Source organism: Polyodon spathula, chromosome 10 (assembly GCF_017654505.1).
Source record: "Polyodon spathula isolate WHYD16114869_AA chromosome 10, ASM1765450v1, whole genome shotgun sequence".
NCBI lineage: Eukaryota > Metazoa > Chordata > Actinopteri > Acipenseriformes > Polyodontidae > Polyodon > Polyodon spathula.
The window spans coordinates 6,740,257-6,754,770 of NC_054543.1; the positions used below are offsets into that span (position 1 = coordinate 6,740,257).

The window sequence follows — 14,514 nt, forward strand, 5'->3', positions numbered from 1 at the left end:
ACCTGCTTAATTAACAATGCTAAGGTAATAAAAAACTAATCTATTGCACAAATGAAAATCTTAGATGCCTGCTAATGATGATAAACAGTTCTATAAATACGGAACAGTTACTAAGTCTTTCTTGTTTTTACTAAGATAAGGTAAGATGAAACATGGAGCCTTCCATTGTTAGCGTTCCAATGTTGCATAAGTAATGTGTGTGATTGATTTCAACAGTGAGGGCCAAACAGTAACATTCAAAGTCCTTCGTGATATTTACAGTGGACATTTTAAAACACTAATGGATACCCACCACAATGACTTATTTTTTTAATTTTAACCCAGTTGCAGAAATAGTCTTCTTACACAATATGCATTGTATAAAATATTGCATAAGCAACCATTGGCAACAAGTTAGCACACCACTACAAGCATTTGCCTGTTTTTAATTCTTTCTCATATATATTCCTGCATGATACCTTTCAGCTTACATAATGTCACTACTGGCCTCTGGAGGTCAAAGGCCAGGCAGTTGTCTGCTCAAGGTCATGGAGCTCCTGACCAACAGAGGCTGCTGTAGCGAGGTGAAACAGTCCCTGATTGGAACACCAGGCCAATACAATACTCCCTATTGGACCCCTAGTTAAGATCATCAAATTGACACAGCTAAGATGCTAACTGGTGCTCCCCCAACTCTATGACTCACCCTGCAAACCACACGGTCACTTCTGCCATTAAATCTTTTTTTTTAACAACATAACAATATGCAGATAATAGGCTTCAAGATTTGCAAACAATGTTATAACTGAATATTTGTTTTATCATTTTGGAATCTTGCATTCATTTAAATCTAACATCAGAACACTGGGTGAATTTTACAGCTCCAAATAACGCGGTGTAATTCTCCAGATTCAGTTGTTTAATTTATGTTTCAATACACTTTACACTTGTTGTAGAAACAGACTAGACCATGAAAGTTCATAGAGTGCTGTGCTAATTTCACTCATAAGGATAGTTGTAAGCAACTGTTACTCGGCCACCCTCAATTCTGGAATAAAGTACTCCTAAGTGCAATGAATATCCTCTTGGTAGCTGATGAGTTAATAATACTTACATCAGCATAAGACCCGTGCTTACCTCACGACTGCAGTGCTTGTTCTTCAATTGAAGGGTAAGACATTTGTTTTTGAACTGCATTGTTTGCAGGTTCAAGTCCAGCCCTTGACTTTCCATTCAGTTCATTGGGTTGAGATGCCAACTCATTAAAAACGTTCATGGTGTACCCTCTATTAATATTTTCATGTATCAGAAATTCTGCTGCCAACTTTAAAAATACATTGGCAAGAGTATGGAGACTGGAAAGATGCCTTGTTAAAAGTTCAAGAGGTGATGAAAGTCTGTATTCTTAAGAAATGTCTGGCTGCAATTAAATATTTGCTGTACTTTTGGAGGCATAGTGTAACTGCTATAATTCAGCTGGTGATGTGTAATAGTTTTGAAAAATGGTCCTCAGAATCAGATCTGGGTACCCATGCATGCCTAATTACTTCTAATTAGTGCCTTTATTTGGTCCAGCTTGGGAACACTGGCATCTTAATGTGACAGTGCCTCTTCTTCTTAATCAACTCCCACCTTTGCGCGAAATACTCAACTTTCAAAGTATACATTTCAATGAATCGTTCACAAGAATGACTCCTCTATGGATGAAGACAGAATTTGACTTTTCATTGTTCATACTAATCCACTTTCAGTGAGAATTATGGATTTTATTTATTTTCTTTGTGATTCCATAAAAAAAAAAAAAAAAAAAAAAAAAAAAATTTAATCACTTGACAAAAGATTGTGACAAATGGAGAACCTGGGTAGGAGCTGAGCAGAAATGTGTTGGAGACAAAGAGTGAGTACGAGATTGTGTGTTCAGACATGAGGTTGAGCAAAATAGCAACAAAATGCCCTGTTTTCACTTGCCACTTTTAGGATGGCTCTAAGCTTAGCTCTAGGGCAGCTACAGTGGTTTGTAATGCCATCCTGCCCATTGAGAGATTCATATTGTCTAGGTAGAAAGTAATCTCTTTAAGGTCACCTGAGTTGGTCAGCCAGTAAATTCCAGAATTTGTTTTCAATACACAAGAGAGAAAAAATCTAAATGCCTCTTGCCCCAACAACTGCTGGCTCAAAGACAATGGGTTCAGCAATAATGAATTTGGCAAAGCAACATTAGAGAGAAATCTATATTTCTGTCTCCAGGATACTCCGACAAAGACTCATTCCATTTCCACGGCTGGACGGCACAAAGGCAAAAGGAGATCAAGTGGCTTGGCCCAACATCACACGCTGTCAGGCAGAGTCACTCCTCTAACCACTAGTCCAGCAGCAGCACTGCCTCAGCACATTAGTCCATGGTGCACTCATTCATGACTGCATTGACAACAGAGAGGTGACTTGCTGTATTGAAGCATTTGACCACTTGGTGACACTATGTGCAGAACTCAAGTCAAAGGGGAATAAAAAAAAACATCTCTATACAGCATATGAAGAGTCAGAGGTCAAGTCACTTAGATAAAGTACTGCATGTGTAGCAGAGCAAGGAAACTGAGTAGGTAGCAATAGACAGAGATGCTAAGGTAAAGGAGAGAAGATATAGTCACATTCAACACCCATAGACATGCTATGATGGCACCCTAACTGTAACATGTGTGAACAATAGTATCTTCTTCACTGTGGTCTATTGTTGCGTTTTACTATTTCTCTCAGCATGTCAATTTACTGGTCAAGTCAAGTGATTTTTGGGTTAATTAATTATATTTTAGCCAGCACTTGAATCCTCTGCTTTTAAAACCAACTTTTAGTCTTCTTACAAACAAGATAAAAAAGTGATATATACTGTAAATAAAACATGACATATTAATGTACAGGTCCTCCATTGAGAGTTGTGGGGTTTACCGTTGAGAGTGCCTGACCACTCCACTGTGAAGTAGCACCCTTTCTTTGACAGGGGATCTCAGGCTCTCAACTCACAACCTTATGGCACCAAAGCTAGGACTTTATTGGATGAGCTAAAGGAGTGGCTGCTTCAGCCAAGCTGGTTGGACTGCAATTTATTAGTCAGCTTGTGATATTTCTTTTCACCAGAAGCCATCAGAAGTTCTGTTTGGTTGCAGCAGTGAATTGGCAGCAGAAATATGGTCATTTGGTTTGTTTTCTTCAAAACCTACATTTGGAGCATGTGTGATAAGCCAAATATTTCATGAGCAGAGTTTCTTCTGTCTTAATCTCAGATCAAAGATTCTGGTTCTCCCGCGTTATTATTATTAGTCTTACATAGATTAAGGTGTGTGAACTATGCATCAGCTACAGAGTCACTTACAACAACGTCTCACCAACAAGACGGAGTACAAGGAGGTTAAGTGACTTGCTCAGGGTCACACAGTGAGTGAGTCGGGGACCTCCCCTCTGATTCTGTGTTTGTAATTGATCACTGTCTGCATATAAACTAGGGAGTTGTGTGGAATCCATATTTGATGTCTCTATAAATAGGTATCACTAAATGTGTTCTATCCTATCCATCTAAACGTGTTGTTGTATGCTCTTGTTTAAAAACAAAATGGGACAGGCAGGTTTAAAAATAGATTTTTATATTGTAGTTTTGATCTATGTGTCACTCCAAAAGAGCCAACTTCCCAATGGGAAAGTGCGTTTGAAGACAAACAGTGCCGGTGCTTATAGGCTTTTGATACGATGATAACTACACCCACTTATTTCTATTTCAATCTAAAATGTTTTTGCGATCTAATTTAATACATAGTTAATGATGTAACAATCTACTATACATATATATATATATATATATATATATATATATATATATATATATATATATATATATAGTAAACACATCTTAATTGGTAAAAAAAAATATATTGTCTATGCTGGCTGAATAATGAGACACCCTGTCTGTGTGTGTTTGTAAATAGATATACAAAAAATATTGCCTATGCTGCCTGACTAATGAGACACTGTGTGTGTGTGTGTGTGTGTGTGTGTGTATGTGTGTGTGTGTGTGTGTGTGTGTGGTGGCCACCCTGTCTGCAACACACATCACAATAATCTCAATTCGTTCCTCTTTGCTTAAAGACATTTCACACCTCACAACAATAGAGACAAACAACATTAACACTTATGATGCCTGACTTACGGGAAACCCTGTATATCTGAATCTATCTATCTAATCAATTAAACAATTGTGCTAATTTGTTATGAAATGGTGTTTAATATTTTTTTCAATGTTTTTTTGATTTTTTTATGTGTGTTTAACAAAGTATTTTCAAAACTACACTTTGCTAGTCTGCCTTGATTTTTCCTGCAGTGCTTGTTTTCAATTAAAGGTAAACCCTCTCAAGCTGAGCAATAGCTGCTGATGTATCACACCAGGTAATAGCAACAGAGGAAATGTAACTTCACGAGTACTCAACCGGCATTGCAACTCAATCTAGGATTTCAATTCAGTGGCAAAGGCCAAATATTAAATCATTGTTATTGTAGCCTTAAAAAAAGAAACAGAAAATGCATAGAGTTTGGTACGTTCTGAGATAATACAAAAACCAAGAAAAAAATATATATATATATACATATATACACACACACACACACACACACACACAGTGCCGAGAAAAAGTTTGTGAACCCCAATTATAATTATGGAAGTTCATAGTTTTACCACGATAGCCTTCTTGAATCAAAACCAGTCTTTTCTTAAATATCCATTAGGGTTATTTTAACCAATTCCATGTCTTTTGAAACAAAATGATGTATGAATTAGACAAACAATAAGTAATTAAGATTCAGGGCATGTGGAAAAGTAAGTGAACCCCTTATTTTATCAGCTCAATTAGAGAAATAATTAAAATTAGGTGTTTAAATAATTAGGTAGATCTTCCAGGTTGAGTTTGGGAGGCCCCACCCTATATAAACTTTGTGAGTTTGGTGTGTGAGTTTGGTGTGTAAACACGTCATGCCACAATCAAAATAAATCTCTGAAGACCTCAGAAAAACAGTTATTGATGCTCATCAGACTAGAAAGGGTTACAAAACCATTTCTAAGGATTTGGGGCTCCAGCAATCCATTGTCAGACAGATAATCTACAAATGGAGAAAGTTCAAGACCACAGTCACTCCACCCAGGTGTGGTCATCCTACCAAAATCTCTCCAAGTCAAAAGAATCCAAACAACCAAGGATCTGCAGGCCACTCTCCTTCCGGTGCAATGTGATGTTTAGCGCGATACATTTTCATAAATTGCTGTTTTTCTTGCGCAGTGGCAACGCCTTCCTCCTCCCCGATATAACGATTAATACTTTGCATGTATTGTTCTTAACGCCATGGGCTAGAAGAATTTGAGGTAATTCTATCTATAAATTCACTGTTCCAACGTGAATGTGACAGCAGTGGCAGCACCAGTCTTACCAGTCCCAGCAGTGGCAGCACCAGTCTTACCAGTCCCAGCAGTGGCAGCACCAGTCTTACCAGTCCCAGCAGTGGCAGCACCAGTCTTACCAGTCCCAGCAGTGGCAGCACCAGTCTTACCAGTTCCAGCAGTATCAGCATCAGTCTTACCAGTCCCAGCAGTGTCGGCACCAGTTCCAGCTGTAGCAGCACCAGTCTTACCATTTCCATTTGTAGTATCAGTGTCACCAGTCTTAGCATTAACTTAAGTAGAAGTGAACCAACGCATGTCTCAATGAAGGTATAAACCCATCTACTTATTCATATTTATAAGTGCTATTCTTCTTGTCCTTTTACTATCACATATTTCTAACAGTGTGAATAGAGTAATTTTAGGTTTGTGTTATTTTTTGCTGGGAGATTTGCTTAAAAAAATGTGTCATGAAATTTCAAACCTCATCAAGGTGGGTCACTGGGTAAAAAGAGTCAGGTACTTGTATTGCTTTGCAGTTTGCCCCTGGTACTGCATTTCTGTTTCTCACAGTATTCTGTCTCCCCCCGTTTCTTTCTTGTTCTATTGGTGTCCTTCCTTTACGTATTTATTTTCCTTTGTCCTTTCTGTGTTGCCACGAAGATATAGCCAGACCGGTCACTACATCGCATGTACAATTTAGCTCCTGTTACTGCTGAGCTGCTGTGGAAGCGAAGCACAGTGTGATGATGTACCGTACTCCTGTTTTAAAGTTGCACCTGAACCAATAGGCGTGATATACAAGCATGCTCTTCCGTGGAATATACTTTTTTGTCCCCAAACAGAGAAATCTCTGCTTTATTATTTTAGAGTTGTTGTATTTACATTGTGAATAATTATTCTGCCTCATCGTTTCCCCTTTTTACTTTATTTTGCTCTGTTTGTGTTTTTTTTTTTTTAAATTGGCTCATTTTCTTTCCCGTGCCTGCCCCACAGTCTTTTCAATTCTCTCTCTCCTTCTGTTCTCAGGACAGATCGGCTTGGTGTTGAACGCACTGCAGTCACGTGGTGTGTGTGTTTGTGAGAGAGAGAGAGAGAGAGAGAGAGAGAGAGAGAGAGAGAGAGAGAGAGAGAGGGTGTTCCTTCTCTGCAGTTTGCTGTTTTTTATGTCTCAGATACCGTGAGGCTGGATAGAGAGAGAAAGGGAGCGAGAGAACGCTGGATACTGTACCTGTGTTTGTGTTCCAAAGAACCGGGGATAGCTCTTATTTTCCCTTTTGCTGTTTCCCCTTTTCTTTTTTTGACTTATTGTTCTTTTTTTATTCCTTTTTAATCGTTTTTCAGTTCACCATCACCGCTAGCAGCACAATTGGACCCCTTATTGGATTGGTCTGACTACTAAAGAAGCTTTGATGAACTGCTTTGGTAAAAACTGGTCATGGAATTCCTGATACTCTGCCTTTCCTCTTGGATATTGCATTGCAATTCAGTGCGAGGGGACTCCATCATTCATATCGGTAAGAACCCCCAGCATGCAGACGAGCCCTGCAAAGCAATCAAGCCAGTCAAAGGCACGAGATAAGAAATTAATAGCACACACTTTGTTGCATGGACACAGAAGAGCATTCTACCTTTGTCTTTCGTAAGAAGATATCTGCTATCTCCCCCCTTTTTTGCCTTTCAAAAAAGGATTACAAACTCTTAATGTTTTTGAGGTTTAGCTGGATAGTCCCAAATCACTGAATGGTGGAGTATCGACTTATAGTATAGCTGAAAGAGTGATAGTTTGTCAGGTGTGTGTGTGTGTGTGTGTGTGTGTGTGTGTGTGTGTGTGTGTATCCATACAAGACCCCGCAAGAGGGTTGTAAACCAGAAATGTAACACAGCATATGTCAATTGAAACTATAGAAAAGTGGCTACACAGAAGGACAGGGAAGCAAATTGCTCATTTTGCAAATCAGAAAAATCCAACTAAAGGAACTCGGTGTACTGTAAGTGTTTGAATGGCAACGGAACGAACGGTTATATGTATCTCTCTCTCTCTCTCTCTCTCTCTCTCTCTCTCTCTCTCTCTCTCTCTCTCTCTCTCTCTCTCTCTCTCTCTCTCTGGTCTTTGAAAAAGAGCTTTCATGAACTTTGAGAATGAGGAAAAGGTAGCATTCCTAGGCTTGACGATTAACCAACTGTAACTTCTCCATCCAATATTTTAAAAGTGATATAAATGGACCTTGTTTTAAATATACATGTATATTTTTGGTTATTAACAGGTTTTGGGTTGAATAAAGAGGGGCAGTTATGAATAGTGTCTGACAGTTTCCAAATGCAATGAGCCGTGCAGAGGCCGATTGCCATGTATAAAAAGGTCTGGACGAAAAATAAATAAAGAAAAACAATAAATAAATAAATAAAAACTACTAGGAATTGTAGGAATAGATCAATCACACATCAAAAACAGGACACATCATAACTGTTTAGAAGAGGGCGTGACAAAGAGAATTTTAAAGCGACTCTCTTCTTCATGTGTGAAATAGGAAAATAGTGGGGGGTGCACCGTGCTGTATGAAACGGGTAAATCAAAAAATGTTATCACCATGTAAACTATTTTCAGCAAGACGTCTAAGAATCGTCAGATCTGTTAGAATGTAAGTGTTTGCAGAGATTCTCAACCCCAACTGCCCCCACTTCTCCACCTTTCCCGCACTTCCGCTCTCTTATCATTCAGGATTCATGTATTAAACTGATCAGCATCGTGTGAGTAAACTGACCAGAATTGTATGGTCAAGTACACCATCTGAGTATAGCTGAGCATTCGCCCCTTCATTCTTTTAATGCGATATACATGCATCCTGAGAAACCAGAGTGCAGTACTGCCGTGGAGTTAACGTGGAAAGGAGTTTTGTTTTGCTTTGCTTTTTTTTTTTTTGCGGGGGTGGAGGGTGGGGGGTTGGTTAGAATACAAATCCCATGTTAAGTCGTGTGTTGAAAAATACCCGTGTATCTGAACTAAAGCTTCTGTTATTCTGAAAATAATTAAAAGGCGACTGGCAAGTAGATCACACAGCATTGCAGATAAGTAGATAAGCAGAGCTACAGGTTTAAAGAGAGGAAAAAATATATTAGATAAATTCTCATGTTCTCTGTTTACCGCCAGAGAATTGAAGTAGGTCCCTAAATGTCCCTTGTGTTGTACAGTTATTATTCAATGTGATACCGTCCTGCTGTTAAGAATGTTTGGGTGAATGAAGGAACATAGTTGACGTTTTGGGAGAGATGAACAGATTTTGGAATCGGGCAAGTTACTGTATCTGAACTTAGCCTTATACTAAAATTAGTAGACATATTTTATGCTAGGTTCATAAAACTATGTCTCAGACTGCCTGCTGTCAATAAAGGTAAGATATAGTGGTTCTTTTTTATGAACTAATATACAAAAATACAATATACAAAAAAATAAGTTGAAGGAATACAGAGTCATATGGTCCGCTCCCTAAATAAAATAAAAAAAGTGATCAAATTTTTATTTTGAAATGGGAACAAACAATACAACAATTCAAAACAAAAGCCCATTCCCATTTGAAACATGTCGAATGATGAAGTGTCTTGAATATGATTGTTAAACTTCATGTAGTTCAGCCTTTTGAAAATTGTTATCGAGACAGCAGCAGCCTGTAAGAATCTAAGAATCTTTTTTAAAAGTTACAGTTTTGCTGTTCTATAGCCATTATTTTGCGTTTTGAAATGAGCAAGGTCATTATATTTCTTTAATTGTTTGTTTTGCACATAAGGTTATTTTACTAGTAAGAGCATATTCTAATGCTACCAGAAGGCATGTTATAATCCACAGTCAAATATATCGAAATAAAAACCAGTCACAGACATCTGTGCCAGTCGCCCCCTTTAATTTAGTTCATGTTCTATTTAATTATTTTAAGCCCGGCTCCTCTCTTTTCAAAAGCTAAAGAAAACGGAGGCTGCTCCATGAGTCAATAACCCATAGCCAGGACGACTCGTAGGGGAAATGATTTACAGCGCGATTGTGCTGATTTCGAAAGTCTTAGATCAGCCAACCCCGGTAATTGGAAGGCGAGCTCTAATACTGTGAATCCAATCTGGTCTCCCTGGCAAAACTCTGAGCAGATATGGCATTTTTTAATGATATGGATTATCTATCTGTAGATCTATCTGTCTGTCTGTCCTTGTAAGCCTATGTGTTTATAAAAGAAACCTAGAGGTTCAAAATTAAATTCTTCATATTAGATCCCTCTCGTCAAACAGTAGACAGACTCTACAAATTCATTCACTAGATGTCAGTGACATCAAGCTACTCATCAAACTATATTTTGCGGGTCTTTGCCAGTAACATTAATAATTCATGCTTAGTGGTTGAGTATAAATTTAATTGGATGCACTGAAAAGCGAAATACCAGTACAGCATCAGAGCTCATCCGAGGACATTTTGATTCGATTTAGTTTAATTCTTGGAGCTAATGAAAACACCTCCTCTTCTGTAAGCATTGTGTAGTTTAAATTGCAGTGCTTTGTAACTGGTAAAGAAATACTCAATTAAACTCAAAGGTTGGTTTTACTCGCTTCAGCTTTATGTAAAATGCTACCTGTTTTGACTGAAATGCCTCTATGACAGCATCTCTGTGTTTATATGCTATTAGACTGTAGATGAATAATATAAGAAGGCGCGTTAAAAAATTTAAGCAACCCTAACGCTTAATGTTAACATCATTACCAGTAATTGTTACCAAACCCTTTCGTGTTCTCTAATTATAAAGCCTTGCCAACCTGAAATCTAACCTTAGACCAATAAATATTAACAGTTATTACTGGGGAACAAAGAAAAATACAGATCATTATCTTGTTAATTACTATTGATTGGAAACTGTGTGTAAGAATGCACGTGTCTGTTAGCACACCTCCCTTCAACACATTCCAGGACCTGTGTTGCATGATGTCATTATCAACATAGCGCGTGTGTGGTTGACGATAGCTATACCATATGCTAGTTTATCTGTGTCAGTTTTCCTATAAAATACTGTAATGCTGCCCAAAACAACAGCCGTTTCATACTATAGTAAACATCGCACTAAATTATGTGAAACCATAGTGTTTCTGGACGGTATTATGGTTTTTCTATTGGTTGGTCTTACAGAGCTGAGGTAAATGATGCCGTTTCTGCATTTGATATATAAGAAAATTCTTGATATTCTTGATAATTATGATCCTGTCTTGAATGTACATGAAAAAACCCATAGACAAACATATACTAATACTATACATACCTGCATTTACTCTAATTATGGTGTTGTCCCATAAATATACTTGATAAATAAATATATTTGCCTGTTTTATTGAGGTACTAAGAACCACTCTGATAAACTTAGATACAAAGGGAAACTTATTTATCATGCAGTTAATATAGATTCGTACTTGATCGATAACAATATTGTCTATGTTTACAAAGACTTTTATCAAACCAGAACCGTATACCAATCACAACGTCATAGAAACAACTCGAAAATATCTTCATATAACTGTGACTAGAACACACATGCATGTCTATAATAGTGTTGGAAGCAGTGGTGTGACCTCTGTAATCCCGCTTGAATTTGTTTATTGTAAGAGCGAGTCCCAGGAGTGATACACGTTTGGTCTATTGAAAGGATCAGTAAATAATATCCTTCCCCTCACGACCATTCCACAACGATCAGTAGACAGCTCCATGGTGCTGAAACTTACAGCAATACCGATTGAGTTTAGTGTAAGGCGGGCTCTGCATTTAACTTTGCTTTGTAACTTCCTGTCTCGTTTAGCGGGACGTCCAATATTTTATAAACTATAATTTTACTAGCCACTAATGCAGTATATGCCTGGCATGCAGATTTCCATGTCAAAAATATGACGTTATTTTAGAAAGTCGATTTAATCACATGTAAACGTAAAGAACATTTACGGTACTTGCATTATGTATAAACTGATGTGATTGATTCACAGGGGCAATCTTTGAGGAAAGCGCGGACCGAGATGATGAGGTGTTCCAGTTGGCCATATCAGACCTTAGTCTCAATGACGACATTTTACAGAGTGAAAAAATCACGTACTCCATAAAATTCATCGAGGCCAACAACCCGTTCCAGGCGGTGCAGGAAGGTAAGTGAATGCATTTTAACGTATTTTAAACTGATTGTGTGTGTGTGTGTGTGTGTGTGTGTGTGTGTGTGTGTGCGCGCGCACTGAAGCAATTGATTTAAGTGGACAGACACATCATGCTGTTTTATTGCATATCTATATACCGTGCTGTAATGGAAAGGTCACGTTTGTCTGATGGGGTATTCTGCATAAATAGGCGCGTACACATTTTTGGCAAGCTTCTGGCTCAATATCATTCCATTGTTGCATTTTGTTAAACGCGACCATTTAATGTCAACCGTTGACTTCGTGGTGACCCTATATGCATTATAAGCCAGTTCAGTTGGTATCTATAAATGTAATTAGCATACAATCAACCGATTAAATGAGCAGAGAGTGACCTTGAAGATAGGCTTTTGCATAGTGTTGTCAAGCAGTAAGATGCACACGAGTCGTGGTATCTTCTGTTTCTGACATCTCCCACGAAAGTTAATGCTGTCTTCTAAAGGAAGAAAGCTAGGTGGAAGTGTTGAGCCGAGCTGGATAATAATGCTTTTTCTTCAGGTAATTGCTGTGCGTTCTGTAAGCTTCTGTTGCATTCTGTCCTGCTGTCAATGAAACATTGTGCTTTCATGGTCAAAAATACTTCAATAGCGGTCTTCCGTGGCTGCGTCTCCGAGTCACTTCAACATGAAAGAAACTTGAATGTTCAACACATATAAATATATATATATATATATATATATATATATATATATATATATATATATATATATATATTATATTATATTGCATGAACTTTTGCATAACAATCGGTTTTTGTATTACTCTTGGGTGAAGAAGAAGCAGCTCGAGTAGAGTCTTGTTTTGCCACTTTCCCTGTCCTTTATACTTGATAAATGTCACGATTGTGAGAGAAGCGTTATTGAAAAAAAAGGGCCAGTGGAACTGAATGGCAATGGATTTATTTTGTGGGGGCGTGGTCTCCCTTGAACAGAATTAAAATTCAGAAAGGATTGCTGTTTCAGCGGAAACAAGTGACTGCAGCTGAAAGCACAATTAGTTTAGAATGTTGGCCCGGGGCAACTCTGTCCCTTGGGAGTATCTCGAGAAATAAACCTTTCAGATAAGTTTGTCGATATGGAATAATTCTGCTTTTAACTGCAGCTAATAGTGAAATGAATGGGCAGAGTGAAATGCACTACCGCAAATGCCTGATTGGAGCTTGTTTGTTTTTTTATCCACCTGTATCCCCTTGGGATATCTTCCTTGGAGGTTTTTTTTTTTTTTTTTTACAATAGAAAGATTAAAAAGCTGTGAAATTGGTAAATACATGCTTTAAGTACAAATGAAAGTTTTCAATTGACAGGCTTAATTCTAATATATTTTTGCAGAGGAAATTAGTTTGAAGTGACTGCTAGCAAGGGATGTGTTTTCAGAGACATAAGATGTGAGAATGGCTTTTTTTAAAAATCTGCTGGAAAAAGAGAAAACCATTGTCTTTCTAGAAGCCAAAAATGCAAAGTTTACCACAAAATGGGTTTTAAAATAGCAATTTAGGCTATCTACAATGTTGCAATTCAAAGGGATTGTAGAACCCAGGCTGTAAAAATATAAAATAAATATCCCACAACAATACAACACTTAGGCTCAAGTGAATCAATTCCACTTTGTTTTACAACAACGCTGCAAATTCCCCCCTTTTTTAACCAATAGGTCCTCATCTACTGGAAAGTAGTTCCAGTTTACCTTTTTGTCATGAGGGAGGATAATAATGGCTTTGCTGTTGGAGATTACATCTATTCTAGTCTGTACACATCTTGGTGCAATCAAGTGCTGTCAGGGAGCTAGATTTGGACTTCTTTCTTTATTTAAATCTGATTTAGGATGCCTACAGATCGCTCCTATTAATTTTAAACTATGTATCAGATTATAATGGCCCACTCACTCAGGACAATTTTTTCTGTGACCTTTTTAGAAATATAACATGATGCAACATTTGTTATGCAATAATGGAGCTTGTTACATTATATAGCAGGCAGATAAGAACTTGAATGAATCATGTTTAGCAAGTTGGCATGTTTATGTAGTGTAGGAATATGTTGGGCATTGAATATGTTCTAATGCTAGGCTGGTAAATGGTTCTGAATGGTCTCTAGCTCTAGAAAGCCTCTAGCTATTCATTGCCACAGTTGCTTACTGAGTGCAAGTTATTGTTGCCATGCAAGCACAGTTGCTTCAATATGCATTGTTGCTTGAGTGCTTTAATGTATGTTTTTTGTTGTGTTTTTTGTTTCTGTTCAGCTGCTATTGAACCATGTACTTCAAAATCTTCCTCAGGAAGAGCAGAGGCTTAACATTTTCTTGATGTAAAGTAACCTTTTCAAGTCTTTATTGTTTCAAAGTAAAGAGACATTCTGAATGATTTTTTAAAAGAGCAGCTTGACTAATTTCTTCTTCTTCTTCTTCTTCTTCTTCTTCTTCTTCTTCTTAAAATTCACTTTATATATAATTTTCTGTATCAGTCATCACATCCTAATAAATACAGAAGTTTAAAGCACCTGTACCTTAATAAAAATTCTCAAACATAACTAAGGTATTCCATAATGTAACTGTTAACCAATCTGGTGATATAAAAAAAGTTTTTCTAAACAACCAGAATACATTTGTTAATGGTGATATGTCAGACCGTACCAGGTTGCCCTTTACTTTTCAGTAACTTGCCGATGATGATTAAAATCTACCCTGCAGTCTTGGATTGAGTTATATTGTGTATGCTTAAATTAAGACTGTAGACTTGTTGTATTTAAATGAATGCGTTGTCTGTAGGGTGTCTTTCATTGTACGGGAGATGTCATCTCATGCAATTTGTGCAAGAACATTGAAAAGCCAGTTTAGGGTAGATGTACAGGATGATTCACCCTGGGCATGCTTTCTGCAATGTGTCGTGGCACAGCCTTCCAACTGAACAGCACCTTAAAGAC

The 14,514-nt window shown here is 37.6% G+C and overlaps 1 protein-coding gene across 2 annotated transcripts in view; it reads left to right on the forward strand.

Moving 5' to 3' along the window:
• The first annotated feature begins 6,544 nt into the window (after window positions 1-6,544).
• LOC121322112 (glutamate receptor ionotropic, delta-1-like) overlaps window positions 6,545-14,514 on the forward strand; it is a 258,746-nt gene continuing 250,776 nt past the window's right edge. For both annotated transcript variants that reach the window (XM_041261639.1, XM_041261640.1), the window contains exons 1-2: window positions 6,545-6,909; window positions 11,396-11,551. In XM_041261639.1, the coding sequence (XP_041117573.1) occupies window positions 6,831-6,909; window positions 11,396-11,551 (235 nt within the window). In that variant the 5' untranslated portion in view covers window positions 6,545-6,830. The remainder of the gene's footprint in view (window positions 6,910-11,395; window positions 11,552-14,514) is intronic.